Genomic DNA, 18096 nt, shown 5'->3' with positions numbered 1-18096 from the left:
AAACAAAAAAAAAAAAAAAAAACAAACACACACACACAGTCACAATGTTTACTGTAAAATCCTTCCTTTTTGTTTTAACAGACTTTCAAAATATCAGAGACAGACAGATAGTACTCCTCAAAACGGACCATGGACCCAAAACAGGAAGACCTTTTAAAACAAGTCACCTAAGAAAAATGCATGCCAACGCCGGTTTTTATGGGCAATTTTGTAACTTTCAGGTGTATGTAGCATCATTTATCCCAGTCTCATCTGCACATCTATAATTATGGAGAAGGTACATGAAGTGTTGGGAGACCCATACATTAAGTCAATGGCTGGCTCCACCAATATTTATATAGTCGGAGGGAGCAATTTAAGGCTCACATTTACATTTTAAGTTTTCCTCTTTGGTTTTCCTGTAGTCATACATTTATTGTGCAGGGCACATAGAATGGATGTGAATGTGTAAGATACATCCTTCCCCCGGTCTGCATAGTTAGTTGGCTGCAGCAGCTGGAGTTTAAACTCATTAAATGCTTGAATCATTTCCCTCTGAAGGACCTTGACAATCCTTGACATTTCTTTCCATGCTCCTTAAGGCCTATTCAAGGTCAATACATGCTACTACAGAAAGTGAAGGGATATGTAGGGCGGGGGTACTGTGATTTCTCCTCATATCTCAACCAGGATTTATATAAATAACACCAAGTTCTTACATGAGCGATTGGATAGTGGGATGAAGTACTGGTTTACATACCGGTTTAGTTTTAGAATTCCAAATTCTTTTATTTCAATTTTCTAACAAAGTTATTTCCCAAGATACAAGCCGTTTCCCCATAATAGGGGAATAATTTTTTCTTAGAACAAAGGGCAGAAATGTTGTGCATTATTATTAATAATCTAGCCTTCGGACAATAAATTAGCAAGAATATGTGCATTTCTAAAGAAAAACATTGCATGATCATAAGTATTTAGATCATCTGCTGTAACACTAATATTTACTGCACTCTGATCCTCCGTGAGATGGTTCTACTCCTTCGCTGAAGTGCAGCTGTGTTTAATTAAACTGATTGGATGTTATTAGGAAACACACACCTGTCTGCACAAGACCTCAAAGTGCATGCAAGAGCACATGGAAATCATGAGGTCTAAGGAAATGCCCAATGAGCTCAGAGACAGAATTGCTGCCAAAAAAAAACAATGGCCACCATAGTACTTAAATGGAAGAAGTTTGGCACGACCACAACTTTTCCTCAACCTGGCTGTACAGCCAAACAAAGCAATTGTTGACGAGCCTTGGCAAGAGAGGTACAGAAGAACCCAAAAGACAACTGTTCCAAAGTCAACTATCACTGCAGTCCTCTACCAGTCAGGGCTTTATGGTAGAGTGTGCCAATTGAAGCCTCTCCGTGCAAAACATGAAAGTCTGCACAAAAAAAAAAAAAAAAAAAATTTCACAACATACACAGAAATAAGATTCTCTGTTCTGGTGAGACAAAGATTTAACTTTTTGGTACCAATTCTAAGCGCCATGTGTGGAGAAAACCAAGCACTGCTCATCACCTGCCAAATACAATCCCAACAGTGACATATGGCGAAGGAGAGATGAATACGGCAAAGCGCATAGTTATCCTGGAAGAAAACCTCTTCCAGAGTGCTCTGGACCGAGGACTGGGCCGAAGGTTCATCTTCCAACAAGACAGTGACCCCAAGAACACAGGTAAAATAACAAAGCAGAGGTTTCAGAACAACTCTTGACTGGCCCAGTCAGATCCTTCACCCAAATCCAATTAAGCATCTTTGGAAACACTGGAAAATGGAGTCCACCAACATTTGCCATTTTTCCTCGCAGACCCTTTTCAGTTCCCTGGTGGAGGATCCCCAAATGCAGGAGTGAAAAACTTGTTACATCATTCCCAAGGTGACTCATGGCTGTACTAGTTCAAAAGCTGTTTCTACTCAGTATTGACCAAAAGGCCTTAATACTTATGACCATGTGGAAACTTAAAAAAAAAATTTGATCTTACCAATTGGCAGTGAAAACAGTGAAATTTAAAAGGGGTCTGAACACTTTCCGCATCCACGGTACAGTGGTATACGTTATCCTGTGTGAAAATCCTTCAAGGTTTGCCCTGTTGAGGTCACAGTCCTTGTTTGGAGGCTGGGGGAGTTCTAGATAATATATAAAATCGCTCAGCAGGCAGGAAAGTAGCAGCTTGTTAAATTTTCCCGCCTTGTTTTACACAGTACAGGCTCTTTAGGTTTGTACTTAATTTGAATTTGTATGCAAGTCTGAACATACATATAATAGTAACTCCAGGAAAATAAATTTTGTCCATTTGACAATTGGATTTAGAAAATTTTAGTGCCATTGGAACAAGGCTCATCAACTGGTTATTATGAATTCCGAATGAGTTTCCCCGACGGTCCAACCAGTGATTTACGTGCAAAATATATTTTAGCATCGTCATAAGAGGTTTTTTTTAACCACTTAAGATGTATGTATTTTATGGTTTTTAGATTTCTCTGGCTTTCTCTTCCACAGTGCTTGGTTCTTAATTCCATGATGCCTCGGCACAGTGGAAAGATCAGAAAGGGAACCCTCTCTGCTAGTTGACAGTGCACCACATACATGCTCTTCCTCTATATTCTACAAGACTTAAGAAGGGTTTCTGGATTTAGTTTAGCCTCTTATTTTGACATTTTCCTATACATAAAGATTTTTGAACATTTAGAATGAACATTAGTTAAAAAAAAAGGTGCACTCACCGTATTACGCTCACTTTCATTCAAGTTAGCGATTCCCAAAGTCCAGATAGACTCTATTACTTTTTTAAGCTGAGGATCAGTAAAATTTGAATAGGTGTCACGGAAAAGTTCCTTGGCTCTTCCTCCCCAAGCATTGTTAAAATCCTGTTCCACACCAGCAGCCTCAACCTAAAATACACAAATACAAATGGTAATATATTGAATTGGCCAATTTTTACAGTGCATTTACTCTGGCAACATACAAATGATTGAGTCTACTATAATGAAAGAAAATATTATGTGTGATCTATGCAAGTTTATGTACAGTGCCCCACACCAAATCTGCTGTAATGTACTTTGTGTTAGGTGGGGGTAGAAAGCTATTTTTTTTTTCTTCTGAAGACTACCTGCTATCCTCCCATTACCTAACCCAAGATTTAGAGTCTAATTTTTATACATTTTGTATTCCATCAGGTGTGCAGAGAGATCAAGGCTGCATAAGAAACCTCTCCAATTCTTTAGATCATTTTAGGATGGGATGAAGCATTAGTTATAGAAGCCTTTGCTTGTTGGATGCTCAGGAGGATTATTGCCATGTCATTAACATAGCAAATTGCAAAATATCCACTGAGAAGATACACACAGTAGACCTAGCAGCAGGCTTTGTGACATTAAGAAGGGAAATGCAACTCTGGAACACATTCGCAGCCTTGTTTATCTGGTCCTTGCTCCAGCCAATTGCTGAGGTCTATGTACGCTTGAAAGAAAAGGAGAGTCTACTACCAGATATATACTTTACACACACAAAAGTGTGCTTATGTACATGCATGTGGGCGCGTTTGCACACACACATGTAGATATATATGTATTGTTTACACCGACGCCTTTTATTTAGGTTTCTTAGATCCTTGCACGCTGTAGACTTGGTTGACTACATCAATAACCCATTGTATTAAAAAAATTATCCAGGTCAACAAGAGTGTGTTGGGGAGTTTTTATTTTAAGAAAAATAAGAAAAATATAATTGTGTAATGATGTTGTCTAAAAACCGCCACCCATTACTAACAGCAGGGCCTAGTGAAAAAAAAAAGTTAACACTAACCCCCTTATTACCCACTGCCCTCGAATGTGCTGGATAGAATCCGGTACCTGACCATAGATGATCCGCTACAGGCTGGTATGGACTACGACAGGCCGAAAACAGTGGGCGCTACGGTGTCTACTGGCCAAAACTAGACCCCGGCCTTATGGGTGTCTATTAGATATCACCTATTCGAACGAATCATGTGAAGCATACATTTGCGGATGGGAGGAGGTGCTGTGGTGGTGGTGGTGGGGGGGGGGGGTTTGTTATGTGGCCAACTCATTCCTAGTTACACCACCCCTTCTGAGAAAGAGGGACAGCCAGCCCAGGCCTTTCCTCAGTGTAGAACCCTTCTTCCGCCAGGAAGGAGATTGGAGAAGTGAGCACTGTGATTTGCTTGTATTGCTTTGCACCTGAATTTCTTCAGCAAAGATTACAATGGCAGACTGAACTATCTGGACGGAGTGAGTATGCATGCATTTTCTTTCTTGTGCGGTTACAAAAAAACCAAAACAACACCCACGCTGGACATCAAAACGCGGAGGGAGACTGAACACCTCGGTCACTCACTGCACGCGTCTCACCGCTAGAGGGGCACTTTTCCCCCTCGTCCTTTCCATTCCCATGTACGCGACCAGGCTCTAGAGGGGTGCGTAATAATGCATATAGTGATTGTCCAAGCCCTTCTCCACTTCCCTTGGGCTCCAGTGTTCAGCAATTTTAACACATTCTCTCTCTCTGCAATCAAAACATTTCTGTACTTCAGCTTTATAGATTCATCTTCTGCAGCACTGCTTCAGTATGCAAGTGGTAGCAGCTCAAAACCACTGTATAGCAGTGGCTGATTTCCTTCAATTCCCCTTGGGGTGCAGTACACCTTAGCACCCCTTCAGGTGAGAAGCAACACGTGGAAAGACCTTGACGCCCCTAAACCAGGCACTGCAGATGTGCCTCCCCCTAATGGATGAGGTTATATTCTGTGGCAATAAAAGTAACTGCCTGGTTTTTAACAGCAAACCAGAGGGACGGCATGAAGAAGGATCCACTTTCATCATCCCACTACAGAAGTGGGGGAGAATAGGCTACTGGAATGCTACCCACCAGTCTGCCCGTCTGTCCTGAAGCAGAATGATTTTATTGGTTTATCTCCATATAACCCATGGCCACCACCCTACAAGAACACCTATTGCCTCCTTGCTGCTCCAACACCATATGGACAGCATTCTATTTATTATGAAAAAGGCGGTGGGGAAAGAGAATCAAAAAAGATTGTTAAAAATCATTATAAAACTTGGAGGTATAGTAACATTTTTAATATTTTTCAAGTTCTCCTGGAAATTAAGAAGTTAACATTTAAGGCAGAAGTACATGTACAAATAGCCCTACAGCAAGATCTCTTATCACCCAGCATTACATATAACACAGCATGTTAAAGAGCAGAGGAAAGTCAGATTCTTAGAGGGGCGAGAAAAAAAAGAAACTTTTTAGTATTTGCTTATTGGGTCATTTTTGGCTTATTCTGAAAACTTGAAGCCAGGCAGTTTCAATTTACCATATTAGGTCATTAAAAATATGAGGGTTTAATATTTTTTTTCGTATCTATATCCTGTCATGTTTTAATCCTAACACATGTTAAATCCAGTAACAAAATTGCATGAATCAGGAGTAGATTATAATAGTAAACTTTGCAATATATGTTATTAAAGGAAACCTATCATGAATCTACCTACTGTATAAAGGTAGATCTGATGGTAGGTTTCTACTAACATCCTAATAAGCCCTAAACTACCTTTCTAACCAGAACTACACTTTAACTAATATACACATTTCTGGTAGAGGCTACAGGGGCATGGAGTAGCCTCCCCTGTTCCTGCTACCTGCACATCCTCACGTTTCTTGGTGCGCTCCTTGTCACCACCTGTTACTGCTCTGCGCATGTGCAGTAACCCCGCCAGTGTCAGCAGCTGCTACAATACGTGCATGCACCCTGTTGCCGGTGCTGAGAAAGGAGCTACTGTGCATGACAGCAGTCAGAAGGAGTGCGCAGCAGACGTTCAGGTTAGAAAGTGTTATAGAATTAGCGAAAGGTAGTTCAGGGATTAGGAGATTAGTAGAAACCTACCATCAGATCCAATTTACCGTATATACTCGAGTATAAGACGAGACCCCTAATTTTACCACCAAAAACTGGGAAAACCTATTGACTCGAGTATAAGCCGAGGGTGGGAAATGCATTGGTCACAACCCCCCCCCCCAGTATATAGACAGCCAGCCCCCAGTAGTATACAGCCTGCCAAGCATTTAAAAAAAAAAAAAAAAAAAAAAAAAAAGAACTTTTATACTCACCCTCCAGTGGCCCTGATGTGCAGTGATGCTCCCCCGATGTCCGCACGGCTTGTCTTCAGGCTTCTGCGCCCGTCTTCTTTCTTCTGCTGGGCGCCGCCATGTTTCTCCCCCGGCCTGCAGGCGCAAAGTATGATGCGCCACTGCTGACGTCATACTAGGCGCCACCCGGGGGAAAAACATGGCGGCGCCCAGCAGAAGAAAGAAGACGGGCGCAGAAGCCTGAAGACAAGCCGTGCGGACATCGGGGGAGCAGCGCTGCACATCAGGGCCACCGGAGGGCGAGTATATAAGTTTATTATTTTTTAAGTATTTTTTACTCGTACATTGACTCATGTATAAGCTGAGGGGACATTTTTCAGCACATTTTTTGTGCTGAAAAACTCGGCGTATATACGGTAAATGGTAGCAGGTTTCCTTTAAAGATATATGTTCTTTTATCCCATTTACTCAGCTTTTCTTCCTTAAAGAGGACCTGCCACCTAAAATTTCGGCACTAGGAATGCTTGAACAAACACCGCAGTGTTAGAAGGATAGCGTTACCAGAGGTTTCAGGTAATGCTATCTAACACTGTGGTGGGGTACAATGTAATCATCGGACCACTCGCAAAGTGGTCCGATGTATTCATGAGGGGGCGGGGTTGGGGTGGTGACGAATACAGCGGACCGCTTTGCGAGCGGTCCGATGATTACATTGTACCCCGCTGCAGTGTTAGATAGTGTTACCGGAGGTTTCCGGTAACGCTATCCTTCTAACACTGCGGCGACAGTGCCGAAATTTTAGGCGACAGGTCCTCTTTAAAGGGAATCTACCATCAAAATTCTTCATGACCACTGACTCTTAGATCCAGACACTGCCTGAAGCAATCTGTTTATATTTGTTATACATTGCCTCCTTCCTTCTAAAATCAACTTTTAAAATTATGCTATTCATCCAGAAAGGCTATGGGCAGGTTATCAGAGCCCCTCCGTGCTGCAGATTCACAGGCTGGACATAAATGTCCCTCAGGGGAAACTGATGCGCTGCTGCACAGTGTAGCCAGAACACGTCCAACACACTGATAGGCCTTCATTAGCATAATTTTAAAAGTTTATTTTAGAAGGAAAAAGGCCATGGATAACGCATAAGAGGATTGTTGCAGTGCCTGGATCTAGGAGTAAGTGCCCCTGGTTTATCATGCTTTGACTGTGTATATCAGCTTTATGTCCTGTATCCATTGACAGGTGAGGGATAAAGGTGACTGTCGATGGATAACTTTTCACACATAACCTGGATAGTCTAATCACCTCAGAGATAAATCATTAAGGGAAATATGCTCTAGGTATGGAGAGAATTCATCATTAGCCTTATTTCTCTGAAGTGGTCATATATACTGCTGAACACAGGAGAAAAAAAAAAAAATGAGAAAAGGACACAGAGAAGCTGTAATATACATCATTACGTAACGAATGTTTACTATTATCACCTTCACTATCCTTTTCTGCAGTAAAAAAGTGGCTTCAAATGGTCAGTTGTACATATTTAATAAAAACTTATAGTAGAAGTATAAAATGGATGCCTAAGTGCAGGCCTGGGACTGTGTCATGTACTTTACAGTTTGTATTTATTAGCTATAATTCCCCTCTGGGCAATAAAGAAATGCACACATCTGTGTCACACAACTTTAAAGACTGACAAAAATAACCATTCTGGGTCATGTATCCACAACATGTTGTACTATAGCCCTATTCTGGAGGGGTGTGCCTAAAAATCAGTATATTGTCCAATCATGGCTCTCCGTTTCAGACACACCCTTTGACATCACCTAATTGACAATTTAAGACAGTAAAGAGTTACAAGGGAAGAGCCGTTGTCACCCAGAGTTGTTTTTTGATAGGGAATGCAAATATTTACTGGAGCAGACATGTCATCCAAGGTGATACCTTCTCATTAAGCATACGGCTTCAAATTTGCATTGCTAGAAGGAACTCGGCAAAACCTCAAAAGCTGCGGCAAGTTAAGTGATTTCAGCGTATTGTTCTTTGTCATGTGCGCTCATCCATGTGTTTAACCATTAAACATCAGTAAATGAGAAGTTTCCTCAAACACTATAAACCAGGGACACACACATATCCAGTCCCTGTAATAATCTTATATTTGTTATCCATGGCCTCCTTTCTAAAATTAACTTTTATGCTAATGAGCCTGAAGGGCCAGGAAGGGGGTTCGATTGCCAGAGCCCATGAGGGCTGCAGATTCTAAGGATACCTTCCCCCTTGCTCAATTACCACTGCCCCCTCACTCTTCTAAAGTCAATTTTAGAAGGAAAGAGGCCATGGATAATAAATATAAGATTATTACAGTCACGATGACTGGATCTATGAAAGAGTGTCCCTGGCTAAGCACGCTTCATATTTGCATATTCTTGCAATTTTTTTTTTTTTGGTAGACAGACAATGTGCAGGAGTCCTTGCATCCTAGTTACATACAATGCAACGAGATCCTGCCAGCTAAACAGCAGAGCCCAACTGTTGCAATTCAGTGCTGCCATTCCCTGGGGAAATCCAATGATGCAAGGAATCTGACCAGCAAACATCAGACGGAGCACTCTTAGTTGCAGGCAGACACATTGGGAGAATTGCATCAAAATAAAAATAATGATTTAATGTAAGGCTACATTCAGACTGCCGTTGCCCGCCGTACCGTAGCGGCATGTGGGGAGAGGAGGAGGTGAGCGCCGCACACCCACGCCCCTCTCTATAGGAATATATGGCGCCGTATTCCAGAGAAGGTAGGACATGTCCTATTTTTCTATAGAGTACGGAACCGCACGTGTGCAGCACCGTACCGCTCCCGTTGGGTGCTGTGCGGCCAATGTGATGTATAGTAGACATATAAAGGTGTATACATGCCCCCATACGTTCGTGTGAATGTAGCCTAAGCAATTTTTTCCACTGATAAAACTGAAAGGCTTAAAAGAGGTTTGCCCATGAAAGAAAATTCTCAAGTTGCAATCCCCAAGTGCGGTTTTCACAATAAAGATCATTTTAACTCCTTACATTACAATTTTACTCAGTTCTAGCTTCTATCACTCATTAGGCTGGTCAGTGCAACATTCCAAAGTGTGGGCAGGGACTCTCTAGGCAGACACATTATGATCCCTGTGTGCCAACTATGTGCTTAAATTAAATTATCAGGGTTAATACACTTTATATACACTTATTTGGCTTCTGAACATTAGAGATCCATTAGATGTATATTATACATGACAATCTCAGCTCTAATATCGCAGCCATAACATACATAGCTCGGCTATATGCCTCTCTCTCCATCGATAAAGATCTTATCTGCCTGTAGAATTACTCTCCTCACAACGTGATGCGTTTGCTGGCAGGAAGTCAGTGTATGTGTGAGCTCGTCCTGGAATGAAAGGGTGGGGGCTAGAGCCTAAAGGCAGAGAGCAGCTCAGTGCAGCATCAGACAGAAGGACAAGATGTCTGCCAACCCAAAAATCACAGGGTCGGATTAGGGGCAACCAAAATTGTGTACACCAGGTTTGTTAACAGCGAATTAGAGAATGTGTTATCCCGAGAACATTTAAGAAACTTGTCATCGTGGGAATACCCCTCTCCCAGCTCCCATTCACCCAAGATCTGCATGTTGGGCAGATCTCGTGGACAGCACACCTTATTGCAGAAGTGGAATTCCTGCATTATACCAAAATATAATGCACGGACATCCCATCTACAAGTCAAGCTTAAGCCCTGATGCTGTAAAAATGAATACAGTTCTGACAAAACATTTCTGTCATCAGGAAGTCCTTGCATTGTGTTTAGGTATAATCCAAGGCTTTCCTTCAGTACAAGGTGTAGAACCAATGGCAACATGTGCAGGTGGCCCAAGGGCTTTTTACACAAACAGCATCATGATCAGCCCGTGATCTCAGACCATACAGAGTCCTGCATCAAGGGCCGACCACACTATTGATCATGATGCAAGGAAAAACTGCTTGCCTCTCTGAATAGCAACATCAACACTAATCGATGACAGCATCAACACTGCTGTTTAGTGAGTTTGTCAGTGCTGCTATTTACAGAGGGAAGCAGGGATTCCTTGCATCAAAGATCAGTATGATGCTAGGAATCTCATCCCTGCAATGTGGCCAGCAGTGACATTGGAATCTATGGTCCACAATTACAGGCCAATTATGCGTTGTGGGAAGCAGCCAGGTAGTAGGCGGGAGAAAGATTCAGAATAGAAAAAGGAAACCATTTTGTTTGTATAGGATATCTACTTTCTTATATAAACTTGCAATGTTGAAATCTGCAAAGTTTGTAGAATTTGGTGACAACTATAGGAATCACACCATATCGCCAAAAAAAAAAAAAATGCCAAGCTTTTGCAGAACAGAGGAGGCATGAACTGAACGGGTGAATTTGATTTTGAAGGGGAAACCTGCTCCACAAATGTCATTCACTCGTTCAGTTCATGTCTTTCACCTGGGAAATTGACAAAACTGCACCTAAAACCACCTCAAAGCTGATTGCGATGCAGTTTTAACTGCAACGTGTGAACGCACCCTGAAAGTTTCCTAATGAATGACCCCAATGTAGCATCTCAGCATTGAGTACTATATTTCAATTATTTAACTGTAAACTTGTAAAACAAAGGAATCTCTGCTCCGATAACTTTGAATTATACATTTACAAGAAAAAAAATATAAATATTTACAATACTAGCCTTTTTTTTTACCAAAACGTATTTAACATTGCATGATTTTTCTGGCTAGCATTATTCCATGCCATTATTTCACTATACATTATGCCTATACACTAATCCTCCACATTTCCTACAAACATCTGTAATCCTACCCCTTTCCCCCCCCCCCCCCCCCCCGAGTCACAGAGCAGCACAGCGCTATCTCCTCTCCTGCAGCAGCGCTCATTCTCCATCCAATTAGGGCTTAATCGCCGTTGCGTTCTACTGATTACGGCTCTTAGCTCACTACTCAGGAAAATCTGCTTCTTCCCAGTGTTTTCACTGCCGTTTATTTTTTTTAGCATTTGTCCCATTTCTTGTACAGCTGGATGGTACTATAAGCATTTAACGCTTAATTGCTTTCGTTATCTATGGAAACGTCTGTCTAGCTGGCATTTCTGGAATGCCCATCAGTAGTGTACAGCTTATGGTTACAGGTCTTTCATATACAGCACAACAAATAGATGGAATGTGTGGAATGGCTGTGCATTGTCTAGTAACTATTCGCAGAATTATGCTATGGGGCCACGTGGGGCATAATCACTGTGGTTTGGCTGGTGTGGCCAACCTGTGGCAATCCCATCCACATGCAGCATAAAGGGGTTTCATGTCAATTTATGATGCAGTGAAGTTTTCAACTTTTGCAACGCAAAGGTTGAAACCCATTGACCCGCAGGTTGGAGCTGCAAATACTGATCCGGGAATGGATTTAAACCAATGGCAAATCCAACCATTACAGACATCTACAACTTAGCTGGGAATTTTACAGCAGGTTTGGCTGAGTAAATGATAATATGGCATCTGTAGTACTCTATTGAATCATGGTGTATATCCATAGGCTTTGACACTTGTTGTCTTAAACCATACAGAATACAGTAAAGGATTCCTATATTATTCAGAACCTGGCAGCTCTACACACTGGAAATCTAATAACATCAAATCAGAACACAAACTATTCTTCTGTAACCCACAAATTACATCAGACTTGTAACTCACTACCCCCCCCCCCCCATGCTCCATGTTCTTTTGCCAAAGGCAGTTTTTCTATTCCCCCTTCTATTTACATGTTATTTATGGAATTCTCTGACCCGCAGAAAAATTGGATCATAATGCCTGATTCAACCCTGCTGTTTGAGGAGGATGTGTACATAATATGCGGTAATATATTCACAGCATGAATATTGATAAGCCTGATTGCTGGTAATTCCGACATTGTGGGGGTCAGGCATCAGAGATGTGCTACGGGTGTTAGCATTTCAGGTGACATTTATAAATTAAAGATGTATTAGAAGTTGACATATAAGGGAATATGTAGCAGCACATCAATATACTGGAAGGGGTCACTATAAAGTCCACTGCCATTGTGATCAATATGACTGAACTTCTGAAATGTCACAAATCATGAATTCACCAGAAGTTCAGAAAAAAACTTGCATAGTCCCTCACAGCAATAAACTATGCAATATAACATTTAACTATATCAAATCTACAAATTTGAATAAAAATTTTAACAAAGTCTCTAACCCCTTCCACCTATTCTTTTCCAATCACATGAATGGAGTGAATCTCAAATATCAGACAACCCACAAACAGGAGCTGACAGTGTTATTGCATTTTGTGCATCACATAGACTGGCATTATATTCAGAAGGCACTGCTGGTGAGGAGATGGATGTGCCAGCAGCTATGGGATACTAACAACTAGTGGATCAATGGTTGCTCAGTCTTCGGGTCATTGAACAGAAATGGCACAAAAAGGACCAAAATAAAACTACAGAGCAAACTTTACCAACTATTGAGTTATGAAGCCCACCCTCGCCCAGCAGTGGTCTTAGAGCCCGGCAGTGCCCCTCTTACCTGCAGCGCCCCGTTGTGGTCGGTGAGGTTGGTGTTGTAGATCCAGTTGGCTTCCACACTCTTGGAGTACACCAGCTCCGCTGTACTGTTGAAGTCACTAGTAAACTCTCGGGCAGCCGCTTCGTCGCTTCCATAGTCTTTAGTTGGCAAGTAGGCACTGTCCAGGGCACAGGTGCTGCCCACCAGGAGCAGCCCCAGGAGAACAATCCGGACCATCTCCGGGCTGTGCCAGCCAGGTGCTCCCAGATTCACCTTCATCCCCCTCCCCCTGTGGGTAGAGCAAGACACACGGACTGGTTACAAGGTCTCTTATAAAGAAGAAGGAGAACGCCAGCCCCTGTGCTACCTCCCGCCAGAGATAAGACGGCACAGGCTGCCCCTCTCCATCCTCTAGTAATGGCACAATTCACACAGGGAGGAAGCCAAAGTCCTTCATACACCTCATCCACCTCCTGACAGACGCTGCTCACTCCCCCCTCCTCCTCCTAAGGAACAGCTTAACTCCTTCATGTTACTTCATGGTGATCGCACAGCACATCATGTCTAGCACTATCGGATATACATGCATAATACACCACGTGTACAGTGATATACACATCATATAGGATAAAGCCAGCAGCGATACATATCCCCATGTACATATAGCACATCACTGCCAGCTTTACTCATATATACATCACCATTTATAGGGCATCACTGCCAGTATTACCAGAGACAATAAATGTATAATTCACTATGTGTACATAGAGATATGCATTATATAGACACACATCACCATATGTACATATAGCACATCACTGCCAGCTTTACTCATTTTATATACATCGCTGCCAAGCTTACTCTATATGTACAATACACTATAATGTATTAAAACTGGCAGTGATACACTAAATACAGTGATAGATCTATATATTACACACTATATATATTTTAGGGGGAAGGAGGCCCTATGCTGTGAGGCCCTGCCTCCCCTAATTACACATCTGATATAAACAGATTGATGTGTATTATATAGAATGCTATGGGATGACTGTCAATGATTCAGTATGTGATATGTAATATACAGGCTGGTAGTGAGCTGTATAATAGAGGATGGCAGTGATCAACTATATGTACAGGGTGATGTGTATTATTTATAGTAGCGCTTTTTTTCTGGATCTACTATAATAAATATATGTGTGGGGTTTCTTTGTTGGCTGGCAGTGAAATACTATATGTAAATGATGTGTATTATGCTGTATATAGTCTATAGTAAGACTGTCAGTGGTAGTCACCATGCATGGTGATATGGCAGTTATGAGCTATATAGGCGTTCCCCTACTTAAGAACACCTGACTTACATACGACCCCTAGTTACAAACGGACCTCTGGATGTTGGTAACTTACTGTACTTTAGCCCTAGACTACAATAAACAGCTTTAACAGTTATCACAGGTGTCTGTAATGAAGCTTTATTGTTAATCCTGGTTCTGATGACAATCCAACATTTTTAAAATCCAATTGTCACAGAGACCAAAAAAATTTGTCTGGAGTTACAATGATAAAGTATACAAATTCAATTTAAGAACAAACCTACAGACCCTTTCTTGTACATAACCTGGGGACTGACTGAGGCAGTCCCTGGGTTACATACAAGATAGGGTCTGTAGGTTTGTTCTTAAATTGAATTTGTATACTTTATCATTGTAACTCCAGACAAATTTTTATGCAAGTCGGAACTGCATACTTTAGAATTGTAGCCCCAGCCAGAATTTTTTGGGTCTCTGTCACAATTGTATTTTAAAAATTGTTGGGTTGTCATAAGAACCAGGATTAACACTAAAGCTTCATTACAGACAACATTTATAACGGTTATAGCCGTTTATTGTAGCCTTGGACTAACGTACAGTAAATTACCAAAATCCAGAGGTCGGTTTGTAACTCGGAGTCGTCTGTAAGTCGGGAGTTCTCAAGTAGGGGAATGAATAATTAATATATATATATATATATATATATATATATATATATATATATATACACACACACATATACACACATATACATACTTCTATGTATACACATTCATTATGAGAGATATATATATATATTATATATAAAATACACACACACACTTCTACTGTCCCAGTAGCTGATGACCACATGTGGGAAGTAGAGAGGACAGCAGGACTAGGAATCTGTCATCTCTATTTCTTATCGTTTGCAGCCATGCCCCCCTTGTCACGCCAGATGCATGACAAGGGTTAGGCCTCTCGATGCATCTGACAAGCAGCTTGGACATCGGGCAAAACTACTCCAGGTACGACCTAGCGTAGTTGTACGTATCCACCACTTTAATCACCATTTTAAAAACTGCCATAGAAGCATTGATAATCTCCTCCATTATGTTCATATGTATTATATAGGATGACAATGATATACGATATGTACAGGCTGATGTGGATGTGCATTATGTAACAGGGCACTTTGTACATACAGTGTGTCATATAGGGGGCATTCATTATTCTTCGCAACAAATTTAGCAGTCATTTGTTGGTAGACCCATTTCTTGTTGGTCTAATTACATGCACAAAAAAAAAAAAACGTAAAAATTGGTGTAAAGCCAATAAGGACCCCTGCTATATAATACCGATTACCCTGTATATATAGTGCATCACTGCCCTGCTATATACTATACCACCTAATAATACATATCACCCTGTATAATACTCACATTTAGTTTAAATTACATAGTTTATAATTGCTAGCCTATACAATACATATATTATATATCCTTTCTCCTGGGTGTCAGAAACTCAAATCCAGGCCTGCTTGAAGCATAGTTTGTAGATCATTTATGGTGTAAATTATGACAAATTTCTTATAGCCCTGGGGGGCAAAGTCCCCTTCCCTGACACTATACTGTAAGGGACTGAGGTATTTTTAGGGGCACAGTGTGGAAATATGGTAGACAGAGCTAAAGACATCTGGCCGCGAATTCAGCAGTGATAAACTATGGCTGGGAGAAGTTGTAATAAAGTCCACTTCCTATCCTGTAAGGTACTAGATGTCACTAATGTCTGTCACTGAAACCAGCATGGGAGACAGCATCAGCAGGTGTAGTGTCAGTCATTAGTAATGTCAGCTTTATCTGATCAGGGTGTGGACACTTTTTAAAGATTTGTTTCCAATTCGTGAATTCTGTGGGATCAACATTTGCGTTTACAAAATGCAAAATGTTAACACATGCGTTAACAGTTGCGTTTTGTAAATGCAAATGTTAACAGCTGTTACAATGCGTTAAACGCCACATGTGAGTGCACTCTCACACATATTTTTCAGCATATAGCAATTCAGCCACCCTATAACATTATAGCAATTTATTTTTTAGATGCATCGGATGGCGTCTAACATTTATCAGTGCTTCTACACCAGTTTCTCGGTCTATAGGTAAGCTATTATGTTGCAAATAGATATCAGGTAATATTTGCATGTAGCTGTACAGTGGTGGCCCCAGGCACTGCAGTCAGACACTGCTCCTGGCCATCAAACCACATGAAAATGTGTGCAAGCCGCAACAACAGAGTCTACAATATGTTCCTTAAACACGTTAGTGTCCCTTACACAAGCGTAATAGTTATCTCACGCCAAAGGCCGAAAGCTGTGTTCACATGTGGCGTTTACATTGCATTTTAATATGCAACAGATTTGCCTTGCGATAACATGTTAGATTTACACAATGTAAAATTTTCAAGTGCAGGCATCCCAAACCCTAAACGCTGTAACCCACTATGAGTGTTCACTCAGCACCAATCCCACTTCTCCAGCCCAGTTGGCATACAGTATATTCCCTTACCTGGGCAGAGTGCATCGGGTGTACATCTCCGGAACCGGAGTTATAGAATTTTTAAGGGACCTTTTTCCAGAGTCCTGAAAACCGGGAACAAGACAAGAAGCCTTTTCTGTCTGGGAGTCACATGCTCATGGCTGGCTCATAAGGAGCACCTGAAGGGGGTGATTTAATGATTTAACCACTTCACTCCCTGGAAAAACAACAGACATATACAAAATCGAATTGAAAAGTCACCATTGAATAAATAACAGCCACTCGTGGAAGGGGTTGCTTAAGGCCGGTGACACACGTGGCGTTTTTGTTGCATTTTTGCATTCTTGTAAAACGCATCATATTTGCATATTGCGTTTTTTTTATGGTTTTTCGATTAAAATGTCTCAACCTAGGATTTTTTTTTGTCTGCATGTTTTGAAACGCATGTGATTACATGCACCAACCACAGGGAGAAGGTGACTTCAACTTCAACTCCCTGCAATGCCCACAAATCAAAAATTCTGTTTCTAAAAATCGCAAGCAGACATTTGAAAAACGCATGTGTGAAAACGCATGCATTTTTAATGCATTCTAGAAGGCAGCAGGAACGCAGCAAAAACATCACATGCGTCACCGGCCGTAACATTAGTGTTTACAAAACGCAATGTAAACATGATGTTAAAATATGTGTTCACATGACACTAACACATGTGTTAACATCTCATTTACATAGTGATTTGTAAACATTAATGTTGAGGCCGGAGACACGTGGCGTTTTTGTCGCATTTCTGCTACGTTTGGAACGCATTAAAAGGTATGCCTTTTTAACAATGAGTTAACCTTGTATTTAACATCGGCTGTGGTAATGCATTTCAAAACGCAATGAAAATGCAACCAAAACGCAACGTGTGACTGCGCCCTTAAGAAGTTTGTTTACAACCATGTGTGGACCATGGGCGCAGATTTTGGAGAAAATCTTGTCAATTTTAAAATCTTTTCAGAGGCTTAACTTTTTTATTTTTCGGACGACAAATCTAGTTAAGGACTTTTTTTTTGCGAGAAGAGTTGTTCTTTTAAGCAATTTTATTTTGGAGTAACATTTTTTTATAACTTTTTTGGGGAATTTTTTATGAATATTAATTTTATAAATTATCTTTTTTTCGGAATCTTTTTCGAGGTGTGTTTAAGTAGTTCACAATGTGAATCCAATAATGATTCTGTTTAATTTTACAGATTGTTAGGGACGCAGCAATACCAGATATATTGGGGGCTTTGTGGATATTTGTTTTCATTTATACTTTATTAAGTGTTTGTATGGGAATAGGATATTTTAGGGGCTTATATTTTATTTTAATTTTTTTATTTATTTAAATGGTTTAAACTTATTTTTTTTTCTGTATACAAACTTTAACTTGAACCAGCGATTGTCTGATCACAGGTTCAAGTCCAAGATACTACACTAAAATGCTAATGTATTGGAGTACATTGTAAACTGTCCAGCATGCTGATGCAAACACAGACATTTACAGTCAGACCAGGAAAT

At 40.9% G+C, this 18096-nt stretch overlaps 1 protein-coding gene across 2 annotated transcripts in view; it reads right to left on the bottom strand.

Annotated features, from left to right (window-relative positions):
* The window catches only part of ACE (angiotensin I converting enzyme), a 41834-nt gene extending 25104 nt beyond the window's left edge, over window positions 1-16730 (bottom strand). For both annotated transcript variants that reach the window (XM_072111175.1, XM_072111174.1), the window contains exons 1-3: window positions 16584-16730; window positions 12752-13019; window positions 2752-2919 (exon numbers count right to left, since the gene is read on the bottom strand). In XM_072111175.1, coding sequence (XP_071967276.1) covers window positions 2752-2919; window positions 12752-13019; window positions 16584-16609 — 462 coding nt within the window. In that variant the 5' untranslated portion in view covers window positions 16610-16730. The remainder of the gene's footprint in view (window positions 1-2751; window positions 2920-12751; window positions 13020-16583) is intronic.
* Between the last annotated feature and the right edge of the window lie 1366 nt (window positions 16731-18096).

This window comes from Engystomops pustulosus, chromosome 6 (genome assembly GCF_040894005.1).
Source record: "Engystomops pustulosus chromosome 6, aEngPut4.maternal, whole genome shotgun sequence".
Classification (NCBI taxonomy): domain Eukaryota; kingdom Metazoa; phylum Chordata; class Amphibia; order Anura; family Leptodactylidae; genus Engystomops; species Engystomops pustulosus.
The sequence above is the reverse complement of the archived record's forward strand: the minus strand, read 5'-3'. Positions and strand labels throughout refer to the sequence as shown.